Source organism: Camponotus vicinus, unplaced genomic scaffold (genome assembly GCF_025532165.1).
Source record: "Camponotus vicinus isolate PSW18456_S1 unplaced genomic scaffold, iyCamVici1.0 SCAF_9, whole genome shotgun sequence".
In the NCBI taxonomy this organism is placed as follows: Eukaryota; Metazoa; Arthropoda; class Insecta; order Hymenoptera; family Formicidae; genus Camponotus; species Camponotus vicinus.
Window position 1 is genome coordinate 1,274,841 of NW_028141981.1, and position 26,324 is coordinate 1,301,164.

At 41.3% G+C, this 26,324-nt stretch overlaps 2 protein-coding genes across 6 annotated transcripts in view; one reads left to right on the plus strand and one right to left on the minus strand.

Annotated features, from left to right (window-relative positions):
• Window positions 1-14,204, minus strand: part of Optix (optix) — a 45,911-nt gene extending 31,707 nt beyond the window's left edge. For all 4 annotated transcript variants that reach the window (XM_083108087.1, XM_083108085.1, XM_083108086.1 and 1 more), the window contains exon 1: window positions 12,852-14,204. In XM_083108087.1, the coding sequence (XP_082964213.1) occupies window positions 12,852-13,480 (629 nt within the window). In that variant the 5' untranslated portion in view covers window positions 13,481-14,204. The remainder of the gene's footprint in view (window positions 1-12,851) is intronic.
• Window positions 1-26,324, plus strand: part of LOC145976746 (uncharacterized) — a 166,937-nt gene that overhangs the window by 78,973 nt on the left and 61,640 nt on the right. Inside the window, exons 4-5 of one of the 2 annotated variants that reach the window (XM_083108096.1) lie at window positions 481-571; window positions 6,923-7,192. In XM_083108096.1, coding sequence (XP_082964222.1) covers window positions 481-571; window positions 6,923-7,112 — 281 coding nt within the window. In that variant the 3' untranslated portion in view covers window positions 7,113-7,192. Of the gene's footprint in view, window positions 1-480; window positions 572-6,922; window positions 7,193-26,324 lie in introns of those variants that run through there. The other variant, XM_083108095.1, reaches the window with a different exon arrangement.

The following is a 26,324-nucleotide window of genomic DNA, read 5'->3' on the forward strand; positions in this document are numbered from 1 at the left end:
TTTTTTTTACGTAACTTATCTTTTTATGCATCTAATATTATAAGCAGATTATATATGTATATAATGTAGAAATGAACAAAGCGATTCGTTGGTCTAGTATTAAGAAACCGGCCATTTTTTTGGTCGTCGCTAAGAGATGATTAGGCTGTCATACGGGATTCGATTACGACCGGATCGTTCTGGCGAGTTTTAATTTATTTTTAAACCGAGTTCAGGTCTCTCTCTCTCTCTCTCTCTCTCTCTCTCTCTCGTCAGAATCACGGGCACGACTTTGCACGGATACGATGAAATTAAGACGCCACCGCGTCTTATAGGTTTTCAATTCGAAAACAATTAATCACCACTGTCTCCCGCGCGCCTTGCCTGGTATAACGGCTTAATTATAAAACAATCATACTGGTCGGGGTACCGGTACATGTAAAAGACGATCGAGCGCTCTCCGTGGAATATGTGCTAAATCATCTGCTGGTCGTTTGTTAGCAGGTATATATCGGAGCCTTTTTCCTGGTATAACTACCCGCCGTGAGCGCACGAAACGAGAGACGATATCTTCGATACACCGTCGTTCGGGGTAAGTATACTCTCGTTTCTCCTCCGATCCACTTGGATGAATCTATAAAGTCATCGGACGTGTCTTCTAAGTGAATAGATCGCGACTCACCGACAGTTTTATCGATCTTTCGTAGTACTCGTCGAATGTTCTGTAATTGCGAGACGTTTTATTTTTAGCATCAAGTGGATAAAGTTGCAACAAAACTTGCGATACAGTAAAAAAAAGACTCTGGCTGTAACATATTTTAATTTAAATTTACAGTAATTAATTACGATTGATTATACATTATAATTAAATTAATTGCAATTAGAAATCATTCATATAACGTTTAAATATTTCTATTGAAATTTAGTCGAAAATTTGAAGCATGTATCATGTTGGTAGACGCGAAATTATCTCGTGCCTTTGCCCTCCTCTCTAAAAGTACTTTCGTGAAAGCGATCCATTTTATGTGGCTCATACAATGACTCTTTGAATCGGCTTAAAAAGTGGCGATCCTATACGAAGACGGACGCAATTCCCGGCTCCCAATCCACAGTTTGTCGGAGAACATCGAAAAATATCGGTCGTCGATCCGATGGTGCGTTCTTCCCAAAGGTGGCCCGACGATCAGGACGATCGATATCTCCTGTCAATCTCCTTTTTTCTTTCGTTTCTTCTACCCCAAAAACCGCCTCCCTCCCTCCCCCCGCACTGTTCGTCGCGCTCGTCTTGTCGTGGCTTCATTCATGCTCGAGGAATTCCTTCTGTTTACGAGTTCTCGAAGATCGCGGGGCCTCCCTGGCCGCTAACCGTCTCGTGGTCAGATTGTCAGTCGCTTAATTAACCGTGAAACGAGCGTAGGGTAGCCGGACACCGTAGACGGGACCGCAGGATGGTAGGACATTCGATACACCCTCCGAACTCTCGCGCAAGAGCAACCTCGTTGGAAGAACGGCAGTTCGGTGGAGAGAAAGAGAGATAAAGATAGATTGCGTGGAAAGAGTGAGAAGCGGGGTCGTTGGTTCTCCGCGAGTACGAGATAGTCCTTGGAAGGCATCGTAGGTAGGTACGTACCTGGTTCTAACTAGGTAATCGGACACCCTGATCACGGGCCGGTGGAATTCTATATCGCACAGGTGGTAGTAGCCACGTATGAGAGTGCCTCCAGTGACAGAACGAATGTTCCTTATCTTATAGAACGCTAGAACGCAGATCAACATGGGAACGTGTGACACACTTGCCGAAACGATTGCTCAACGATTTAATATTTCTCAAACTATAGAAATTCACATCTTCCTGCTCCGAGAATGAAAAGATTCGATTTATATTTGTAATTTAAGAGATTCTATTCACTCGCATTAATAATATATCAGTATTTTATTCAGTTAAAATATCATTACGCTCGGCGTAGTGAATAAAGCAATCAATCAGTGTCAATTATCGGTCACGTTTAATCCGTGCAATTATTTTCTTCGACCTCACGAGAGATATCTCTTAAAATTACGACCGGTATATTCACGAGTGAGCGTTGAAAGTCCGCACAGTGCGAGATTACACCGGTTACATCAACGACGCTAATTGATCTGTAATTCCATCCGGCGCGTATCGATTCGCGCATTCGATTTGTACGTTTTATACGCGCACTCGTCGTAACGTCATCGTGCTCTCGCATGCATTTATTAGATTATTAAGGCTCTAACAGGTGACGCCGGAAGAGGAGAACGAGCGCGAATCAACCTCGCGGAGATCAATCTTGGACATGGACTAAAGTCCGTGCGGGTGATAAATTTCGATGCGATAAAGGTCGATACGTATCTCGATATCGTTAATTATCCGTCAGGTTTGCGTTGTTACGGAACGAGTATAATGAGCGGTGTCAGATGATCGAGGCTCGTTTGAGCGTATCGGTTGGCGCCGAGGTCACGTCGGCTCTTCGCGCACCTTCCTGGGAACGCGCATCGCGAGCATTGTAATCACCGTGATATGATGTATCACATTATAGACGTCCGTCAACGTGAGATTGGGACTCTTATTCTCGGTTTCGCGCCGCGAGCGCTTGAAATATCCTAGATCGACAACCGACGGTAAAATATGCGATGACTGACAGCGAGATGAAATTTTTCACTGGTGACAGACTCAATTTCATCTTTTGCGTAGATTGCGCTCTCTCGCGAATCGCGTCATTTATATTCTCAACATATTTAAACTTAATTTTTGATTGATTATTTCGAGATGTTTAATGCAAGCTTGATCCTGGTGCGACAATTATAATAGGAGCGTGTAAATTTCAACATCGCGAGCAGAGCTCGTAATGTTTAACATCTGCGTGAGCGTAACTTCACACGTCGGGAGAGACACGCAATCGCGCATTAACCGCGAGAGGGAAAGGATCGCGCTCACGATGGCATCTCGTCGCTATATTTCATTGCCCGGGCCCGGGAACAAAGCGTTGCGAGAGGGATATCGGTTACCTCATGAGCCCCTTCACATACGATCGTCGAGTACTCCTTTCAACGCCTTCAATGGTCCCTCCCTCCTGACGGAAACCGCGTTTTCTCTCTTTTTTTCTCTCTCTCTCTCTCTCTTTCCTTTTCGCGCTTCTTCGACTACGCCACTTTCATCTTCTCGCTTCTCCCCCTTTCCTCGCGAGTTCTTCGCCTCGGCGCGATCCTTCTTTTCAGCGCGCATAATACGCTCCTTTAGCCCCCTAATGAGCGGCAATTACTGTGTCTCTACGGCTAACGATCAGTGACGATCGATGATCGCCTCTCTCTCGCGCGCGGAGGGCCCCCGCGTGCACGCCCTCCGTGAACCGGCAACCATTTGTTCGAGAGCGAAACAAAGCTGGACCGGCGGCCGGAGCGCGCGATAACACTTGGCCGGTGGGGATCGATGAAGTTGCAGCGCGGCATCTCCTTCTATCCTTCTCTCTCTGTCCATGCGCGCGTTCCATACGTGGAAAACTCGTTCCCGAAGGAGCGAGCGTTGAAGAGGCGCTCCGAGTCAGCGGAATATTAATGAAATGACGATTGGTGCCAGCTAACCTCCGCGTGTCTGCAATTACTCGTTAAATAGAAGGATGATTATTAGTAGGTGAGTCTCGAGGTGTCGGACACTTAACGGCTGTTTTCATCGGTACTTGGGACGCATGGACAATATACTGGCTTTGATTAAACGTTGTATGAGTGTACTATCAAGTTTTATAAATACGGCAATATCCATCTATCTATATATCTAAACAGTTTCATGCATGCGTATGAAACGACTCGTCAACTTTCACATTTTTATTCGTGCGTTTGTCGCATGATGTAAGATGTATTTCGCGTTGTTTATTCAATTTTCTTAAGCGATAATATTTCACGCTTTCTCGTATTATTACAGGGCATATTGCCCGATCGTAATTCTAGTGAATTTATTTTACCAGCCAAAATGTGAATGAGCACTCTCGATGAATGATGTCGCAGTTACACGTTCAAGGCTGATCGAATTGTACTAACGAGAGACAATGGCTGGTTCCGATTCACCTGAATGCAAATAACAATGTTTCGTTTGAATTCGAAATTCGCTTTCGTTCGTACTATTTGCTATATAGCTGCGCGATCATCCATGGGAGCGTGTGAAATTTCGATCAGTCGTCAAGAATTACAGCGCCCGCGTTTTCGATCGATCGCCCGTTCGCGTTCGGGTTAACGGCGTATAGAATGGAACAACAAATATTTCATGGAAAACAAAATTTTTCATCGGAGACCTCCGGGCCATCGCGAATCCGACGATTCTATTCGCGTAATGTTATTTTCGTGTTTCCGTCGAATTATCGTATTCCTCAAATATAGATCCACGTCACGTGAGTGGGCGTGATGAGATCTCGCTCGTAAATGTCACGTGTGTGTGTGTGTCTGCGCGCGTGCATACATGGGTGTCGCTGGTGCCAATCTCCCTCTTCGAGAGAAGGACAAAGGATCGACCGCCGAGACGCGGGTTCTGATCGTACAGACGCACGAAATTGTTGATATAGGTGCGACGTAGGACGACGCGTAGGACGGGAGAGAGATTGCCGGATGCACGTCACCGGACGATTCCGTGGACGAATCGATATCATCGTACGAATTAGTAGCTTGCGGTCCAATATCTCGCCCTAATATTTCGCCGCTGACTCCCCGTCGGGCCGCACACACGTTTCCGTGGCACGTAGGTGCTCCTCTCTCCCAACGCGCGTTTGGGGGAACCCCCACGGTGATGGCGTGAAAACAGGCACCCGCGCGCTTGCTTGCCAGGTCCGCACCACACTCGTGAAACAAAAAGTGATCCCGGCGGAAACAAGTGACAGCTGGCCCGCGCACGTCAATTACCTATTTGTACCTTTTGCCTCGTTGCCATTTCATCTTCTTTCTAGGAGACGCATCTCGCGAACGCGTCTAATTATTTGTCGATGGACTGCTTCCTTTGAGAATTCATCAGACTCGGTCGGAAACGTCCGTCGCAGGCGGACTTTATTAGCGAAATATGAGCGTCGTCGCGGCTGTTGCAGCAAATTACTAGCGACTTAATTAATTAGATCAGTAGTCATTTTAAACTAGAACACGTGTTTCATTAAAAGTAACGATAAAAATTCGCAAATCTTTACATGTAGATATCTTGTTCTTTGAATTAATTATATCGTCGCGAGTCTTGCACTTACTTCGCTTCATGCACGACGGGGTATACATCGCGATTTTCCCCGAGCACTTAATTACACACCGACACATTCCGTGTTCTTATTAAATCCCGTTTTTCGCGCGCTCTCGTTTTCTGCATCGCGATATATACTCTACATCACCGCGCGCGCTGCCTGCCAGCCGCTATCAATCACGTTACCTCTTGACAACCCTTGACAAAAAGCTGCCACGCGAATTGCGCGGCCACCCCAAGCGAGTGGCAGTAATACCCGAGTTCTTTTTCATTGCTTCCTGAATATCGCTCAGAATGTCGAAATACGGAATCATTAGTAACCGCCGCGCGCGATCCCGACCGCGACTCGCTCCTCGCCTCGGCCGCTGCCCTGGCAATCTATCACGAAGGGCTCGTGCGAGCAGGTGTCATGGCAGTCTGGCCGCTAATGATCCTGGACATCCAACGTGGAATTAATCATTGCCTTTGTCTCTACTGCTTTTTGCCTGCTATGCGGCTTTTTGGCGGTGTTTTCTCTCTCTTTCTTCCCTGGCAAATCGCATATACACTGTTCTTTAGTCATTATCGTCGTTAACTCGCCGACCAATGCTCTCATCCGGTCTCGATGGTGAACGCTTTTGGCTGAGGATCGTCATCGATCCGATCGTAACGTAACCATGACGCCGATTTAATTGTATATGAAATAATTTTTTTTCATATTAGCAACTTCGTAATACAATTTGCACAGTGACGCGAGTTAATTCTTTAATACATTTCGCATTATATCACGATACTATTCAATTTGAGCTGACAACAATCTAATAGACAGACTTGGCGATCTTAATGTTCCCCGTTGGAAATCCAAAGGCTAAATCGATTTGTGAAAGCAATCTCTGATGCAGAGGCGACGTCGTATTTGGCTACGATAAATTGAACAGTCTCGAAACGACTGTGCTCGATGCTACCTTTCGCTCATGTGTGAGAGGATTATGATTTTTCTTTCTCGCAAAAAAAAATTCTCTCTGTGTTGCAATTTTCTCACGCTGGCGCTTCCCGAAACGGGAATTCCGTCGGACATCTGTCGTCCATCTGCGGGTGGACATTCCCGAAGACTCGCGGCCGCAGGACATTTTTCGCGGTGGCAGATTGCGCAACGCGATGACATATCCGCGTCTCTTCTTCCATATTCCTTTCTCGTTTAAGGTCATCAAGATAACGGCGATGCTGCACTTGAGTGACACTTGACCGTGACTTGAAGAAGAGAAGGTACCGGAAGGCATGTAATAATGATTCGAAAGGACGCGCATCTCGCATACGGGGAGACTTCACGTGACCATAAATCCTGTCGTCGTCTTTTCATTGTGATTTAGGTTTTATGCAAAAATATATCCGCGCTTCCTCGAGGCGACGTGTTTAACTAAACGCATACTCTTGGCGAATGAATGAATGAATTTTTATATTTTCTCAGAATGAACGAATAAATCTTTATCTTTATTCTTTTCTCTTTCAAGAAAAAATTTATAAACTTAATACACTTACACATACAATTTTCTATAACATTCTTAATAAAAAATATTTTCAAGAAGATAATATTTTTAGAAAGAGCAAATAATGCAAGTTGACAGTATAACAATAAATAAAAACGTGCGATTCTCGCGACATTGCTATAAAATAATATACATATCATCAAAACAAAAGAGCGCATATTGTGCAAGTAAGCATTCTTTTCACCGCTTATAGTCACTCGAGTGAAAAAAAGGAAAAGAGCGCAATCGGGGTCTCGAGTCGTTCACAAAGGAAGGAAGTAACCGGCATCGCGCGAATCCTGATGGAAGAGAACAAATCCGGAAGGGGAGGAAGGGATGTAGCGACGAGAGGAGGCAACGCAGACGAGATCTGCGTGGAAACGCAAACAGCGCGGGGCCTGTAATACACCGGAGACTTTATCAAAATCTGATAACTTCAGAGGCGAAGGCACAACGCCGAAAGAGGAAAGAGGGAGAGAAGAAGAGAGAGAGAGAGAGAGAGAGAGTCGGAACACGCTCGAGCTAAGCCACCCCCGAAAAGCCGGCAACGCAGAGGGTTGGAGGTGGTTATATATCCCCCTCGATCACCCGTGCCTGGCCGTAGACGACCTCCCCTTAGGAAGCCTCGATTCTCACACAGGCTACGGCGCTCCGAGTTCCCTTGGACGTTTGTGTTTGCGCAAGGATTTCTGCGCGTATACATATCTCGTTCTACGCGTTTACGCGTTAAACTCTCGCGCGTTTTGTATAATTAATAGCAACACACGCTTCTATGAACGTGTAACGAGATTTGCCACGTGAAATTAATAAGCGATAACAATTGGAAAGAATTGAAATAATATTTAGCGAGATAACACCCTTGAGAGGATGCATCATTTAAATAGAGTTTATCTTTTCGATTCATTTCCTCGACGTATCAATTTTATAATTGATTATATGTCCTCTGCGACTTCCATCTCCGTTATCCACGTTCTACCGCAAAACGTGACAGAATGCACCCACCGCCGGGCGGAGCACCAGCGGGAAAACCTACCCGTTCCACTCTCGTCTTCGTAATATGTAGCTCTTACATACATCGACACACGCATACATGGATACCTTCGCACACGTAATGGCGACCGCGCATCCACACAGACGCGCGAGTAGCTACGTGCGAGCGCGGAGATTGCTCCGGGGCTTTCGGGGTTGAGCATATTGAATAACTCGCTCGCTGGACCGCGAAAATATACCGCGAGGCTGGCAGAGAGTATGCGGATCGACGTTTCTGAAAGGACTCGGGGATCCAGGATTCTCGGGGCGGGCACCGTATCCTGTCTACGTGTCTATCTAACTCAACCTCGGGTCAGGACGACGACGACGACGACGACAACTACGCGGCGAAGTAGACTCGCTTCGGCTTTACTACCTCCCTCCCTCCCTCCCCCGTCTGTCAGAACTGAAAATGCACCGCGAAGGGAATTTTGTTATGACGGGAGCTACGACGTTCTTCGCGGGCGCCGACACGTGACGAAAATGAAACATTTGGGACGCGCATCTCGAGGATGCCTTTGCATCTCGATCATTCTCCACGAGACGCGGCACAAACGGTGGCTTAGATGATAATAATCTCAGACGCGTGCCTAAATTACCGATTATATTGACGTAAATCGGTTCAGAGATAACGTTAGAATGATTGGGAATATTTTACCAATTTTTCAATGATAATAACACATGGGTAATAAAAAAGAATATGGAAATCACGTGAAACTTTTAGTATGGAATGTACTTATTTGCCAGAATTTTACAGTCTGATCGTTGGCGGATTTTATCAATTGGGAATTAAGCTCTTTACAATGCGCGGCGGGTGCCTTTCTCGTCGATGTTGTTCAGAATTCATAATTCGCGAATAAAAAGGGAATTGCCTAAAAGAGTGGAAAGTACGGCTGATAGATGGAAAAATGATGGAAAAAAGCCGCTATTTTTTTGTGGATTACATTATTCAGCGTTTCGGAACTAACAACGATTGTAACAAACTGCGTTATCCAGTGATGCAAAATATCTCTTATGAATTTTTTAATGGTGTGCTTTTTTCCACGTCGTGGCTAATGAACGCTACCTGTATACTCGGTGACCGAGTTATTAAATATTGGAAGCACGTAACAAAAAGCGCAAAAAGCCATTTCGATATAAATAGGAATTGCGGAGAAAAATTACAGAGAAAAGTCCATATAATACCGAATATAATTGAGAGAATAAAGTGTATAAAAATTTATCCAAAAATTACCTAAAATAAGAATTATATCATAGTGTATTTAGTTTTCATAATATTATAATTCCGCATAATAGAAATCTTGTAAATAAATAATTGTGCTCTATTTGTATAATTATTTATTTATATTTTTATGTGATATGATAGTATTAGTAATTAGAAATTGAGCAAATACAATATGGTCAATAGTTGATAAATACAAACAAAGAATATCATGCGAGGAGTTTGGAATAAAGTGATATGTTAACATATAATCGGAATAATTTCAAATAACTATGAAACAATGATATATTCCTATCAAGTTTCATACATTAGTTGATTTTTCTGGAAGGATCTGCAAGATCCTCGGGAGGCTTTTTATCTCTATCTAAATGTAGGATGTACAAGCAAGGATTTCGTCCTGGGATTCGGAGGATTATGTGGAGGAAAATGTGGCTCGGGGCCAGACACGGAATGTCATTACGTCGGGTAACGATAGGTACATCGCAGCCATTGATGGATAGCTTCACATGAATATACAGAACCGTAGGGAGGAGAGAATTGTGACTAAAACCTAAGCGATCTTTTTTTTAATATTTTACATTTTTTAAATAATGACGATAAAATAGTGCAACATAATTTTATGCTGTTCAAATTTTGGCTTTATAGAATAAAATATTTTTTGCTTTTAATAACTCTTTATATGTAGTTATAATAATAATTTTTTAATTATTAAATTATTTTTTCTTTTGATTCAAATGATATTTCCAAAAAAAATCACTATTTCATTTATTTCGTATATATTTAATGTACACATTTGAATGTTTTGGCAAAATAATATTTCAATATAAAATTCCAATAATAATATTTTTTTCTACTTACAATACATGTACGAAATGTACCTATTTAATACAATTCATCATTACACGAAAGAAATTGTAACGTAATTTTCGTTTGAGCTTATCGCATTGCATAATTCTTTCGAATTATACAATATTATGTTGCGTTTAATAAATCTTGTGTTACGCATATTTCATCGCGACGGAAAGACACGACAACCAAACATACGACAAACGATCCATTTTATCGTCAATGACGCAACGAGCAGTTTTATATTTACGACCACTATGTGGCAACTTATATAAACATTTTCCTGCATTTTTAACGAATGCGGTGGTTTAGAGACAGTGCTTGAACATGTAATCTTTATTCGCTGCGCGGAGCTCATCAAGATCAATTAGAGCAGTATGGTCGAGCCATAGTCGACCGTTAACGATATATCAATTACAGTATTAGACGTAGGTAATGACTATTAATGACTTCATTCAGAGCGCAATAATTACACGATACGTCTACGAGCATTGGGGACAGATCTAGGTCGGCGCGACTTTCCACGGCAGTTTATCGTGTGCAGGTTATCGAAGCATTCATCTTGATTTACGATTGAAATAACGCACCAATACGAAATGAATTAACATTTTAATCTGCCAGAATGTTGCGTGTCGTTTGCCGACATGAGAGACTCGATGTACATTTGACGAGTTTCAAACACTGTGATACAAATTGCTTTTTGCAACGCGAAAAAATAAATGTTCTCTTTAATTATTTTTAACTGCGAATATATTGAGAATATATGTGTGTTATAAATCATTTAATTCATTGGGTATCAGATGTTTTTTAAATATTTTTTAGATACTTGGCTTTGAATTTTATATAACTGTTAGATGCATACATGCGCTTTATATCTTTGACTTAAAAGTCATCCAATTAATTTTCGCAATCATTTAGACGGGCATTAAATAAATATTTTTTCCCAAACTCAATCAAAGTAATATCGCGCATGCAAGATCGCGTGTTCGCAGTGTGAACTTTCGGAATTCTCGGAGTAGCAATAGCGAAAATGTTCGGGTAGGTCTTTCGAGAACTCATAAATCACACCGGGAAGAACATCCGGTTCGCACGTAGACTGCACGAGTTTTCCCAACGAGAAAAAAAGGAAGCGTTTTCTGCCGTGAACGAAACCCTCAAGTTTTCCCTTTATACGCAAATAATGGCGGTTTCGTCTGGCGATAAATAGCTGAACAATGCGATCAGCAGATTGTTACCTGGTTACGAGGCTTCGTCGAGTTGCCTGAAAATGATAGATACAAATCCCTAACAAAGATACTTCCGTTTTTGTACTATTTGCATCTCGTTGATGATCCCCTTAATGTCAAGTTGTAATTAATCAGCAGACTTTCTTTTTTCCACTCGTGTCTTATTCCTTTATTCTTTCTAAGGTCGACAGTCTCCTCAGGTCTTACATCTGTATTTCTGCACCTTTAAAATAATCTATGGCTACGATCAAAGAAGAATCTTGAAACAATAAGTGTCTAAATAATTTTGAGGAGGATATTTTTAAAAAAGTTCATTTCGCCTAAGCTCTTGTATTAGGAATATGATTAACGAAAAAATGCAAAATTCGAGGCACGAAAAAGGCGAAAAATATTTCCACGTGAGATTTCTTTCATCTTCCTGCATAAAGACGGAGAAAGCAGAGATTTGAGACTGATTGAAATGCTATTTTAAAGCTATCCTGGAACTTTGGCGCTCGGGTGTATCGCCAGATAGAGAGCAAAAGAGAGAAAGAGAGAACGCGACGTCAAAACACAATTTGAAAGACGTAATTCGAAAATCGTCGTTCGCCCGACGGCAGCGACCCTCCGTCGGACGTCAAAATGAAATTACGCGACCCTCCACGCGGGGACCTTGGGGCAAGCACAAAGGCTCGTTTGCCGAGGACACAGTACAACAATCTGTCTAAAGGGACCTAAACCACTAATCGTTTCGCGATTAACTTCCATTAAACGCTACTTAATGAACAAAACTTTCCTTCTACCTTATAACCGACGATTTCTAAGACGTATGTGAATCGGCCTCTTCGATTTATCATGGTAGATTCTTCGCGTGACATTTCATATAAAACGATGTTGATTATCTTGATGAGTGGAATTACGATAATCGATCAATTTTCTTACAGTTTTTGTCGTAACTTTTGTAATTAATCTATTGGTATTGGAAATTTTAACGCGGCGACTAGCACTTGCGAAACAAGTAGTACTGTGTAGAATGCAAAAGATTTTCCAGTAAATTTTACATCATAGAAATATGTCTTCCATATGGGTTCATTGTTTTAGCCATGTGTTACCGGTGAAATATGGAGAAGATGTATTTCTTTTGTGTAAAAGATCCAAGGCTCAAACTTTAAAGTTTAACGGTACTGGCTACTTTCGTTTAAGATATGCATTCTCCTTAGATATAAGATATACGCGCATATTTTTACAACAGAATTATTTAGCACTTTCTATATATTGCAGATTCAATAATTTAATTATTACTTAGTAATAATTTTTTTTATTATTATATATATATTTGATGCAATATATATTATTTTAATTTACGTAAACTTCTAATTTTGCGACTGCTTACAAACGTGCATATGTTTATAAATTTATGCTCGTTAACTTATTTATGGTGTGGGTGTTTCATGACATTGAAGATTTAAATGCATGAATACCAAAGAAAGCAACGTATAAAAAATATTTTGCTCTTTCTTATCCCCCAAAAATATATATATATTTTTTTATATTAGTATACTTTATAGAGATAAATTCTATCAACTCCATTTTTTATAGAGATTGAATTACATTTATATGAAATTTGGATTGTGCTCTAAAGTCAGATTATAAGAATGATAAGAATTTTGCAAAAAAAGAATATTGTAATTTAAATGAGTTTAAAAATTCGAAATTGTTTGGCAAATCGAAATTGTTTGACAGGATCGCAACGGAAACGTGATTTTCATCGTTTCGGTGATTATTCTTCTTAAATAATCTTTCCGGCTAACGGGAAGAATAGGATTAGATTTATGACACACCTGTTTTTCGCCGCAGCAGCGCGATCCCTCTGCCTTCTATTTTTGAACCAATTTCCAACCTGCGTCGGCGTGAGTCCCGTCGCAGCGGCTAGCTCTCGTTTCTTTCCCGGATTCGGATAAGGATCCTGAAGATACCATTCTCTGAGCAGCGACCTGGTTCTCTCTTTGAAGCAGTGCGTCTTCTGCTCGCCGTCCCAGATCGTTCTTGGCAACGGAAATTTCTTCCGAACGCGATACTTGTCCACGGGACCCAGCGGTCGGCCGCGAAGTTTCTCGGCTTCCTGGTAGTGCGCTTCCAGCCACATGGCCTGCAGCTTACCGTGGGAGTCCTTGGTAAATTTGTGCCTCTCTAGGATGGCGTAGAGCTCGCGATAATGTCCCGAGTGGAACGCCACGATGGCCCGCGCTCTGAGGACGGCCTCGCTCTGATTCAGTTCCTGGATGTTGGGATGAGCGACCGGAAGACTCCATAGAAACCTAGCCAGCCTTTCGATGTCACCGCTTTCCTCCAAGGTCTCGCAGACCGTGGCCACTTGGCTGACGGAAAAGGATAACGTTGGCAAAGCGAATATCGGAGCAGGTACGAGCGGACCGTTCGCGTTCGACGGCGTGGTCCCAGCGGCGGACATCTTCCTGGAACGGCGATCTTCTCACGATCCACCAATTCTGCCAGGTCCAGCCTGCTTCGGAGTCGATGTCACCCGGTCGCGGTTCAAGAAACACGCGGCTCCGATTTATGTTTGCTCTTGGATTTTTTCATGATTCGTCGAAATCACCCGCGATACGTTCTCTCATATTACAAACAGACGTAACGTCACTGGAGGATTATCCACTTCACCATTGACACTGTACAATTTTTAAGTACGGGAGTACAAAAGCCAGGTGTTACGACATTTAGAGAGAGAGAGAGATGCAACGAGTTTTTAAATCTCTTATAAGAAGAAAGAGATTATTCTTGAAAAACAATTAATTGTTTCCGCAAGTACTAAATTCTGGGAACTTGGTAATTTCCTCTTTCTCGCGTCGCACGACACGTCACCGATTAAATTTAAAACAATTCTTGGAATGACACGTGGCAATGTCGTGAATTGATACAGTAGGAGCCTGTCGTAGGATCTCCGATGCCCATCGTAAGTCCCTGTCAGATCGGTTCGCGCGAGGTTCGTTCTCCAGGTCGCTCAGGGTAACACCCACTAGGCCCAGGCACGCTGACGTTCTTCCACGTCGTGGGGATATCACGCGAGGCCGCTGTTGCCTGGATCGTATCGGATAGCAAACTGGTTTCGTTTACAAGCCGGCATCTCGGCACCGGCCCTACCCAGCATGATACGTTTGTACGCGCCCGTTGCAACCAGGCTGTCTCGCTGGCGCTCTAGACGTACCTCTACCTCTGTCTCGCTACCTCCACCACCTTTCGACTTTGCGGAGGGGTACGGGTGAGAAAAAGAGATAGAGATAGAAGGTATCGGGGTGCCAATGTACAGACCACGCCTACGAGGCACACCGGGATTGGCCGGATCCTATCCACGTAGCCATGGTAACCTTTCTTCGTCCTTCCGTTAGGCAGTGTAGGGAGCTACGCTTGTGTCGGTTTAATTATCCCTACCACGCGCGCTAACCGGAGCCGGTATGCGAACCCCACCGTGAATGCTCTTCCACCACCATTGATGCTGGCGGCACCTCTCACGCACCCTCTCTCTGACAGGCGGAAAGGAAGCGAGACGAGGAGAGAGAGAGCGATCGATGCACTCGGCAGAATGTGGAACGGAGAAGTTGGTAGCTTGTACGCGATCGTAGAGGGGAGGCGAGACATGATCTCGCGAGCTGCTGCTGTTCCTGCTGCCGTGACGCCACTGCTGCTGTTGCTTCTGTTGCCGTGATCTCGCGACGAACTGTTCTCGACGTTAGTACCCGGTGATAGCTAGATAAGATTGATAGGCTGCCAACCAGCGCTCTCAGACGTATTTTGCTAGTTTTAGTTCATTTTTTCAATCTTTGGCAAAAATTTTACGTTTCTTTCATTCGAATTTGTCCCACTTGTTCTATTATTTATCACCGAGAATTGATATGAAAATATTTTTTCTAACATTATTATTATTTGATAATATGATATTTTACGTGAAGAATATTTTATTATCAGAAAACTAATAAAATTTGTAAAGAGTATACTATTCATAAGAAACAATTATATTCATTTTTTTATTAGATATCTGTATTTCTTCATGAGAAAATATTTTCTCTCATGATAAAAAAAAGTTCTCCATCAAAAAGCTCGGTTTGTCAAAATAGCGCTGAAATTATTGCTGAGGTATAGTTTTGAATTTTTATATGAAGAAAAATCCTATATTAAATCTCATGTATCTTAGATAGAATGACGATAGAAGCGAGCATATTGAAGAACCATGGACGCGCGACGGCGCCGAAGGCGTCTCCGTTTTATCGAACGCGCAGCCACCGCGAAAGCTCCAGTTCCGCGATGGGTATTCTGATTTTATTCCACTTTGGTCGCGCGTCTCGACGTAGTCCAGCAAATCTCATTTTAACCTTGGAATACCCGTAGACGATTTCAACGAAATTTGTTACATATACGGACTTGCGCATAAAAAGAGAGATCTAACTGTCGAAAATGAGATTGTCATAACGTAGTTTAAAAGTCTACCTGGAGAAGCATTTCTAGGGAGATTAAATTTTAGAAATATAATCAATAATTCTGTCTACACATCATAAATATACAAAATCTATTCGTGCTCGATGCAGATGTGAGATATTATTTTCGTGTCGCTTGTACTTTTAAAATTCATCGGCGTATAAATTTTCTTAAATTTACGGCATTTAAATTTTATCGATTAAATGGTCAACATTTAATACCCATTGATAACTTATGTTTCGGCGTGAATAATAATCGCTCAGACTTTAACGTATCAAACGAGGGCGACCGTTAAATCTCTCTCGATCGATTCGGGTAATGAAAAAGTAAACGTGGTTTCACCGTGGCGGATGATTCCTTCCGATTGCTCTCGTTTACGTTCGCTCGACGGTCGTTCCGTTACACGACCGGCAACCGGCAGCGGTTGCGATTGGCCAGGGTTAAATCGGATTACGGGGCGAGCGGGATTACCTCGAGTTTTTCGAAAGACACCATCATCCCCGTAGTATGGTCCCGTAACTCTCGGAGCTTCATGTTTTCTGCCGTCACAATCCGCCATCCATCCGTTTACATCACGTCTATGTCATGGTATATACTGCCTATACCTGATAGTGCACCTACAAAAGGGGTTGCAATATCTTCACATTGTGTTAACATTCGACCGTTGTAATCTATCTCTCCTATACAGTGAAATTTTATTAGGTTCCTATAATGCCGATTTTATGTACCTATCATCGATATGGTTTTATGCTTCCAAAGGCTTAGTGATTTATGACCATTTTGTGCGTAATGATTTCCGGTACACAGTTCGTTTATCGACTAATCACAATGTCTTTTTAATAATATTTCTCCTAAAATTTATGAATATTATTTATTATCACGAAATTAATTACTTACAATTTAAATTTCTATATATGTTTTTAACTTTATATAGCAGGCTTATAAATTTTTAAAATATTATATTGAATTTATTTGTTTTCTCTCTAAATGAAGTGTCTTAGTCTCTGAATATGATGTAAAACTTTTATTATTATAAAAGGTGTATATTGACGGAAATTATAATTTTAGTTTTTCTTTTTTAAAATATGCATTACATATTTTAATTATTTACATTTTACAATTTATTTCTTGTTAGTTGTATATTTCTTTTCTTATATTTTTGCCAGTTGTACATCCATTTTGCATAAAATATTTGTTGCCTATCACGTAAATTAAAATTTTGTCAAATAGATGAACCGCGTTATTTTCTCTACTTCAACATTCGTCTATTGTAAATAAATGTGACTAGATATGAATGTGAATATTGCATAGATATGCGTACACGCATGTGAATATTATGCAATTTTTTTCTAAAACAACGTGCTGCTTATTTTCTATTTGGAGTGTATAGTTTATTGAATCGTAACTGCATATTGGTGGATCTGTATCGGATTAAGTCATCGCGTTTTAGTAGAGATTTATGGACGATATATATTCTGAGTGTCAAAAATTGAAACGCTGCGGAAGATTAAAAATGACATTTTGTCAGCTTAAACCAAAACGGATATATCGGTCGTTTCGGCCATGTGGGTGGCCTTGTGGGTCTGAAAAGTGAAAAAAAATTTGGTCAGATTATTACCTAGGAATAGGTACAAAAATATAAAAGATGCACGTCAGCAGATGTTTATGACGATGAATGACCATCCTGCTCAAATAGGACGCGATGGATAGTTGTAGAATGTGCAATTATTCGCAATGGTTTCATTCTACCTGCGGATTGACGCTTGAATTTTTCTCCATTTACCTCTCGCAATCCTTTATACATCTTTATTTCTAATATATACAATTATACATGGCACACTTTACAATATATTATTTTATATCTATGATTTATTTGTAATATAAATAACGCGTCGGAGAAAAACGAGATTTGAAAAAAATATCCCTGTAAAAATCCGAGTAATCGCCAGATGTCAAGGACCAAGAGATACAACCATGAAAGTGCTGCAGCAGTAACAGCGACAACAGAGACGACTCCGAACGTTTTAATGATGTCGCAGCGTCGAGTCTTTAATGATATCTCGAACGCGTTCGCCCGGCGCGATTAATAAACGCGTAGACAATGGACAAATATCGAAGGTCGCATACACATACATCGGGACGCGCCGATAATGGATTACGGTCGTGCAGGATATATAATAGAATATCGGACGCGGAATAGCTCACAGATAAATGTCGCGATAACGACAGGTAGGCCGCGGGTATTATACCGCTCCATCATCTCACCCTCGATTACGCGGATCGATCTATCGCGTGCGGCGTCGTTTGTTTGCCGACCCGGAGGCTTCCCAGAACAAATGATTCCGTCGCATGGCAGCCATTTTACTTTCTCTCGCCGCGCTATTCTTTCCTCCTCCGTCGCATCCACCGTTTTTCCCTTAGCCGCGTCGATTTTCAAGGGTTCGCCACTCTAAGCGAAAACATTTGTCGACGCGAGGAGAGCGTATCTCGTGGGTGGGTATTGTGGTGCGAGACCAGGCGAGGCTGCCTCACCATTGAATTCCTCATCTCGCGGCGGCTATTACTTTCCGCGATGAGAACTGTCAAGAAGGAATCGTTACACGGGGTAGATTAATCGCCGCCAGGAAACCGAGGAGAAGCGTAAACCGCATCCGTGTTTTGTATGCATGTGTGTGTGCATGTTCAAATAAGTATATGTTCTACGTACTTCATCTACTATCGTCGCTACACGACGCACCTAGTCGATTACGCCGCATGATAGAATGTAACCGCGCGTTCTTGTGGCTCTCTCGGCGGATTAGAATGCGCGATTCACCACGTAGAAGCAATTAAATGTTTCTAAATATGCAACCAATTCGCGAGTCGCGATTACGACCTTACGTAACACGTTGCGCGGTAATTACGCGCCAAACTCGTCAACTGAGTTTGAAAAAAGGAAGCATACAATTGTCTGTAGTGAAACACGTGTTTTACGAATAAACAGGATAAAGAGAAAAAGAGTAGAGACTTTATAATTCATGAATTTATTAAGCTCGAAACGAAAAAATACGACCATTTGTCGAAAAATTTCTCATACGAGAAGAACAAAGATAAAAATATAACAAATTTATACATGTCATATTTATATATCGATCTTGTTTGTGAAGCAAATTAATTTGTATATTGCCAGTTTTTGTCACGTTAAATAATTTAGACAGTTGCCCTTCTCTTAACACACTCCGATAGATTTATGTATTATACTACCGTTTTTGTCATAAGCTCGTAGACTTAGGGGCATATTATTCTCGAGCACTTGACATACAATCGGATATACGATCTCAACCTATCTGACGTTCCGATTTCATGTACGTCGTCGATTATCGTCGATATTGCGATCGCACGACAAACGTAGGTCGCAACGGAATTATTTGTCAATTTCCGCGGATAAAACGGCTTACGATTCTAAAAATCGCCGGCCCGCAAATCGGTATAAGCAGACCGATTTTATTGGACGTAAGCTCGCACTATTGTACGTACGTAGCAACCTTTTATTCGTGCTACCCGAGTTTGCAGCGCTCGTTGCAGCAGAGAGACGCTACTGACAAGAAGGGGAAGAACGAGACGTATCGTTGTGGGATAATCCTTCTCTGCTCGGTGCGTACTATGGGGTATCCTCGCCTAATATGGCGGCTTTATTATTTAACGTCCGTCTAATGGGGAGTTCCTGGTACCGCATTAGTCTCGTTGCGACGTATCGCGTTGTATTGTACGGGCTCGTGTAGTCGTAGTTGGACGAGACCGAGCCGGCTCTTTATATTCCGTCGCGTTTTTTTTTCTTACCTTATTCGAGTCGACAGGTTCTCTTTTGCAGCACAAAGTCGTACATACCTACATCTATGATACATTTCCGCGTTTAAATTTTGATTATTGATAAAAATTCTCGCGATACGTTTGTAAATAAAATTAATAACTTTGTATCTCGTGTCAAGAGAAAAAACCATCAGAAGTTTATTAAAGAATTTTGAAATAAATTCTAATTCTAAAATTTAATGGATTTGTAATTTATATATTCGTGATATATTTTTATTGTTACAAATTCCTATATCGTAGAAATGTACATTAAAAGTCATCGAATCACTAATTGGAGTTAGAAAATTAATTTAAGTTTAACGCGTGCTTGAAGTTTAACACACATACTATATTGATGTCGCGCTTCGTTCTCTCGAAAAGCACACAAACACCACAATACGGAACAGCCGTCCCATTATTTTCCCGATGGTCCTCCGCACACGTTGCTTCTTATCGTTGGCAGCGATCTGCCAAAGTACGGGAAGTCGCCGTAGATCCGGCAGTCGAAGTTCGCCAGTCGAAAAGTCAATTTCGAAAAACCGCAGATCTTCAACCTCGCACACAGTGGCGCCGGCGGCGATTCGTCCCACTTCGGGATGTGTGTTTATAGAGGATCCACTCCGGAGGATGAAATTTAAGGTTCGAAAGGAGGAGGAAGGAAGATTGCAGGGTCTTGGGGGGGAGGGTGGGATTAAGAAAAACCTGACCGAAAGGTCGACGGGATGGCGGGGGTCCCGCTGGATGACGGGACTCATCTGCGCGATGGCGCCATGGCCATTTGTTTGTTTTACTTTTCTGGGCCAGACTCGGGGCTTCGCTAACCCGACCCTCCTCCTATGGACGTAATCACGGGTTAATGAGGTCGTTAACAAGGGTCCCACTAATTCCGCTATCCTTAGTCGGAGGCTGCGGCCGCGTCTCCTTCCCTCCTGCGAGATAATATCTCATTGCGGCCGCTGGTGATTTCGGAGCACTTTATAGGCGCCTCGTGAATATTGAGACAATAGTGAAAATTTTGCCGACTGTGATTATTTTGTATGTGTGTGTATACGTGTATATATTCAATTATTATTTATATCTCATAATTAGTGATATATATATATATATATATATATATATATATATCACTAATTATGAGATATAAATAATAATATATATATATATATTAAATAATAATAATATATATATATATATATATATATATATATATATATATATATATATATATATATATAGTACATACTGACATTACCATGTAATCTACGTTAGTAAAGTGAATTGTTCATAACATACTGCGCTTGTGCGAAATCGAGCGACTAATTTCGTCGGAACTGTTTTTACGTGTCGAGTTTTTTAATGAGATTAATTTCTTTCGATTCGCGGAGATAAAAGAGCGCCACAGAGATTACATCGTCAACCTTCATTGCGCCCTTAAAAAATTCGATTGCGCGTCGATCCGCTACGGAAAAATCTTTCATCGCGCGTGCTCGTCAGAACGTTAAACGAGCTGACAGAGAAAATATAGTTCCCATAAAGCGAATTTGTTAAAAAATTTCTCCGCCGCGCGAAGGCCTGTCCGTACATTCATCTACTACGCACTTTTTTCCCGCGGCGGGAAAAATCTCATCGCCCACTTTATATTCAAAATAGAAGAGATTCGCGTCGACAGGCTTTTCCAATGCCTCTTTTTCAGGTAGATATTTCTCGGGAGAGATTGTTCTACACGTCGATTAAACGTTTCGCAAATTTTCCATTCTTCTCTCCCTCTCTCCTTTGCTTTTTCCTTCTGCTCCTACGTTTCTCATACCCTCGCTTCGTCTCTCTCTCTCTGTCTTTCTCTCTTTCTGCCACGTTGATCCGCCTGTATCTCATTTTGACGCGTACATTTTTTTCTCTCCGTTTCCTCTTCGTCGTTTCTGTCTACTGTGTACACTCTCGATCTCTGTTGCTTGTCGTTTTACTCTCCCTCTTTCAGCTTCCCGTCACTCTCCTTCCGTTCTACCGTTTGCCCTCCAGTCCTCTCCTCTCTTGTTCTCTCCGCGGACATCTCATTATTATTTTTCGCACGGTTTCCCACGCGTGCCGTCGTTCGGCTGGCCGATAAAATTTTCCGGGATATTGTGTTTGGCATTATCGCAATCATAAACGCTCGAGCGCCGCCCTCTCGCACATCAGCCCCACGCGCTTCCGGGGGTGCGCGCACTATTCCGAATTTATATCGTGCTTTTAACAGAACCGACGGCTCCGTCGTAATTTTCGCGCGCAAAACCGATCGACCAAAACGCCGCAGCAACGAGCCGCTTTTGCCGGCCGCGACATTTGTAATGTTGAATTTCGTTCGAAATACGCGAGAAGAATGCACTCTGATGCGGCGATAATTCCGCGAATCGTTGGCGATTTTGTAAAACCCGCGGGAAATTTGCAGTCGGCAACTCGCTCGTGCGTAAGATACGTAATCACGAACCAAATAGCCGTGAGATGTATCGGCAATTTTAATAGAATTTAATGAATTTATTGTCACTAATCCTTTCGGCCTTGTATGGAAAAAAATACCGTAATCGACGAGAGAGAAAAATTGTTACATTCCTTTAATTTCACATCAATAAGATGTTGGAAATTTACTTTTTTCACTTTTGGAAAAGGAATTAAATTTACGTAAATTAGTGTAAATTATATAATTTTTGAAAATGAGCAATTATTAATTTGACATTTACGAGACATGTAAACTGCATGTAATTATAAAAATCTTTACATTTATCATAAATGAAGTCTATTGTCGCGCGTGTATTTTCGTATGCTATCTGCGGGATGGCGTAAAAAAAAGTCACACTCGCGACTAAATGCACTCCATTCTATTCCTGCTGTCTTCGGGGGTGGCGCTCGTCAATCTGTAGGATGTCAAGTCGCCGACTGCATCGGCGCCACGAAGAAGAAAACGATGAAGAAGCGCAGGAAGTGCCCGGGAACTCGATATTGCCCCAAGCAAATACGTTTCCTCGGGCTGTTTGTTATGTTACATCTTAGCCCGGCGAATGGGTGGCCTTTTAAAACGCCTCGTTGTCACTTTGAGCACTGCAGAATGCTTTTTTTTTCTTTCGAAAGCGGGAAAGACCGATCTTAGGAAGATTTGCATACGCCTTTACGTGGTGTTTTTTTCGTTTCTAAACTGCAAATTGATTTTCTTCGGATCTACTCTGCATGTATGTATGTGCATGCGTGTAACGTATAATACACATAAAATATATAATAAATACATAATAAAATATATAATATAATATATAATATATATAATACATAAAATTTATTTTTTATATTGTTCATAAATATATTTAAATTTTTAATGAAGTTTTTCTCTAAGAGAAAATAATTGAATAATTTTGAATACATAATTGCAAATTTAGCAATTTTTATTAATATTTCATCTTTTTATTTATAAGAAAAAAGAAATGAATATCATCAAATGCAATATCATTAAATTATTATATTTTATTTTCTATCGGATTTATTACTTATGGATTTAATTTCTAAAGTTTAGTTATGCCTTTCAATCTATATATAATAGCTACCTGTCGATAGTTGTTATATATACAATAGGACAGGTTGCAGTTGGGTCAAATTTCAAGTCTTTGTGTATTTTATTTTATACTGAGTTATTAAGAAGGATTGACATTTGTTAAAAGGCAGGTTTCTAGATGATCTAAAAATAATTATGGTATCGTTCGGGTATTCCTTTAAGAAGGAAATAAAAACGTACGTGACTATCCTCGACATTTCAGTATTAGTCTCGGTTTTCTAGAATATATATTCAAAAAGAAATTGAAAATACAAATGAAAATGACCATGCCATTTTATTGTATTCCTCGTTTAAAAAGACACAGTCTTTGGCTTTTGTGTAACTGATCACTCAAAATATAATGCAAAAGATTGTTCATTCAATTCACTCATTTACACATTCATTTTCTTATTGCTGCGTTGTTGTTAAAATTTCAATTATTAAATAGTAGTTATTTTCCAAGTAGTCTCCATCATTAATGAGAAGAAAATTCGAAAAATTTCTCTTTCATAAATAATATTTTTTCCGTTTTTTGCAGAGATTTACTAGATTTTTAGGATAAGAAATGAGCAGAATCTAAATTAACAAAGAGTAGATGGTCTGGTCATATGGAGAGAAATAACATGTACAAATAATAACATATATAAATTATCTTGTACATGAAACGTGTTTTTCCCAAACTTATGGAGACTTACATGTAAGGCTTTGATCGATTCTAAGTCGACGAGTAGCCGGTGAGTATTTAAAAAACACATTTTTCGTCCATTCACCATTATACCTCGAATGGACACTCTCACGACTGGACGCGACGAGATCGAAAGATCGAGGTATTGATCGTAAGCGGCTTGGCCCATGGGGCCTTTCTTTTGTGTTCACGATCATCTATTGGCCGTAAATTCACACCTCGACATAATCGGCGTGTTCCAACGAACAGCCGATACATTTGGCAACTATTGCGGTTGGTGACACTTATACCCCATAAGCTCGCAGTCTCTATTTTACCCAAAAGACGACTATTCAAAAGTACCTATACGTGACAATCGCCACATAATCGTGAATGAACACCGAACTACGAATAGTATAAGGGTCATTGTCATATTTCGTCTTATTTTGCATTGTTCGCTGCCTGTCTTCCTTCATATTGTTAATCTGACGAAATAACGACCTAAAACAATAGTATTATTATTTTTAATATTAATAATCGTCATAAATACTGAGACTCACACAGAATAAAACCAGGAATAGCTCTATTGCATAGAATGTTTAAAAAAAATTGCATTCTGCAAAATTTACACGTTTGCACAAAACATGGTTGCAAATATCTCTTCTCGTGGTAATAAATCACTACGTTATGCGTAAGGGTGTAAAGTATTTTAGAGTCTCCCTGATTTCCCATTTAAATGCTTATCCCGGTGCGAGAAACTTGGCGAACTCTTACGCGCGAAAAAGCCGCTCGCTTTCCTTTTGCGGTCTCGCGCGCACACGCACTCACGCACGCACGCGCGCGCGTTACACGCATGTGACGCAACACATACATACACGGAGGGTTCCATAATATAAGTTCATCGCGGGCGCGCTGATGCGTACGTAATCCCGTGGTGCTTACCGATAGCATCACCAGGGTTTTATTTTCATTATTCATTTGTTCGGCCTCTCTCCCCATAGACGGGCTCGGAAAGCTTACACGTATAACCCCATGTTTCTACGTCGGTTTAATCAGATAAAACCCCGCCAGCGAAAATCGCTCCGCGGCATGCGGCTGTTTTCGGTCGATGCAAAACGCGCGTTTGGATGCACGTCTGTAAGTGCAGTACGGTTTAACGTGTAACGAGGACAGATGTCTGTCAGCGTATGTACAATGTAATATCGTAAGATCCTGTCGTGTAATATTTTAAGTCACTTATACATGTTAAAGTCACCGAAGAGGCTCGCAATTAGTTCGCGATAATGTTGTTGCGAATGATGCGTTTTATGAATGAAGCAATACTCTCATTAAAATATAATGTTATCAAAGTTATCTCGCGTGTGTTTGCCACACATCATAATATCTATTATTATTAAACGTGCGAAATATGATTCTCTCTTTCTCTCTCCCTCTTTCTCGTGACTGATAATTATTCGTTGATTACATTAATTGAATCGGTGTGATATTTGAGCGGTGACTTGAAAGCAACAATATTGTATATCATGCTGTATAACGCGTGCGAAAGTTACCTATTTGCGGATGCGTGTTTTTCCGCGTGTATACGTCCGCGGGATTTCATCAAATTCTTTAATTACCAAGTGAAGGATGATGCAGGAAGCGTGAGAGTCGCCGCTGGAAGAGCGGGAGAGAAGAAGCGAGAAGAAATAAGAGGAACGTAATTAAGGGATTAGCTTAGTTAATGCAGTCGCTGGCTTAACGAATCGTAATGTAGAGGGCTGTTATAAAAATATGTTTCGCCGAGCGCTAAGTCAGCTGTGCGCTTGATTAACAAAGTGCGTGCCTCGGGAAATTTTTCTGTTGTTCAAAAGAACGTATATACACGTTCACGCACGCGTATAAAAAGTAAAAAAAAAATTAACGCGTATACACAATCTAGTCTTTAATTAATTGAGGCCAAGAACCAAGCACTTAAATTATATATAAACAGTACTGTAAGTTTTTAGAATATTTCATTAGCGTATTATACTTTTTTTCAGTGTCTATTATAATTGAGTATAAAGAATTTATCGCGTTAATTCATCATCTACTCAAGATCCCTCGAGGATATTGATTGTCCTAAGGGTATCGATATATATCGTCTTGTACGGCTAAATACTTGGGAGCAAGTATCTCGACCGTCACCGGGTACGGGCAATATCGCCCACGCTGTTTTTCCAACAAAACGCCAGCGCGAGACATTTTAGGGTTCCTGTATAGGATCTTCTCTTCACGGTCCGAAACACGATATTCCACGACAGGGTCCGCCCACGTGTTTCGCCGTTTGACCGTTAAAATTCGCCTCCGCACGCTCTCGCGATATCTCGTGCTGGTAGGCGGTGTATTATTTTTCCACCGGCTCTCGTCAAATTGGCTCGCACGGAATCTCGAATTACGGATACTCGACACCACCGCGCGAGGAGGGTAGAACCTCTATCGCTCACCTCCTCCTCCTCTCTCTCTTTTCCTCTTGCCGCCAAAACCTCCCCTTCAACCCCTATGTTCGCTCACCGGCATGATGAAAAAAATATTCCGCAATGTTCAGCCGCTTTATCTGTACTCCGGATGGGAAGCCTGCGGAGTTCTCGTTGATTCAAATTGATATTTCATGTAAGAGATATGCGATATGCGGAGTAGCGAATACGTTTTCATTGTTAATTGGACTAAATTCGAATCAAGTACGATTTTCCAGATAAATTAAACTAAGAATAACATGTATAAAGCACACGTATAAATAAAAATGAGATAAAAGTAAAAGATTTT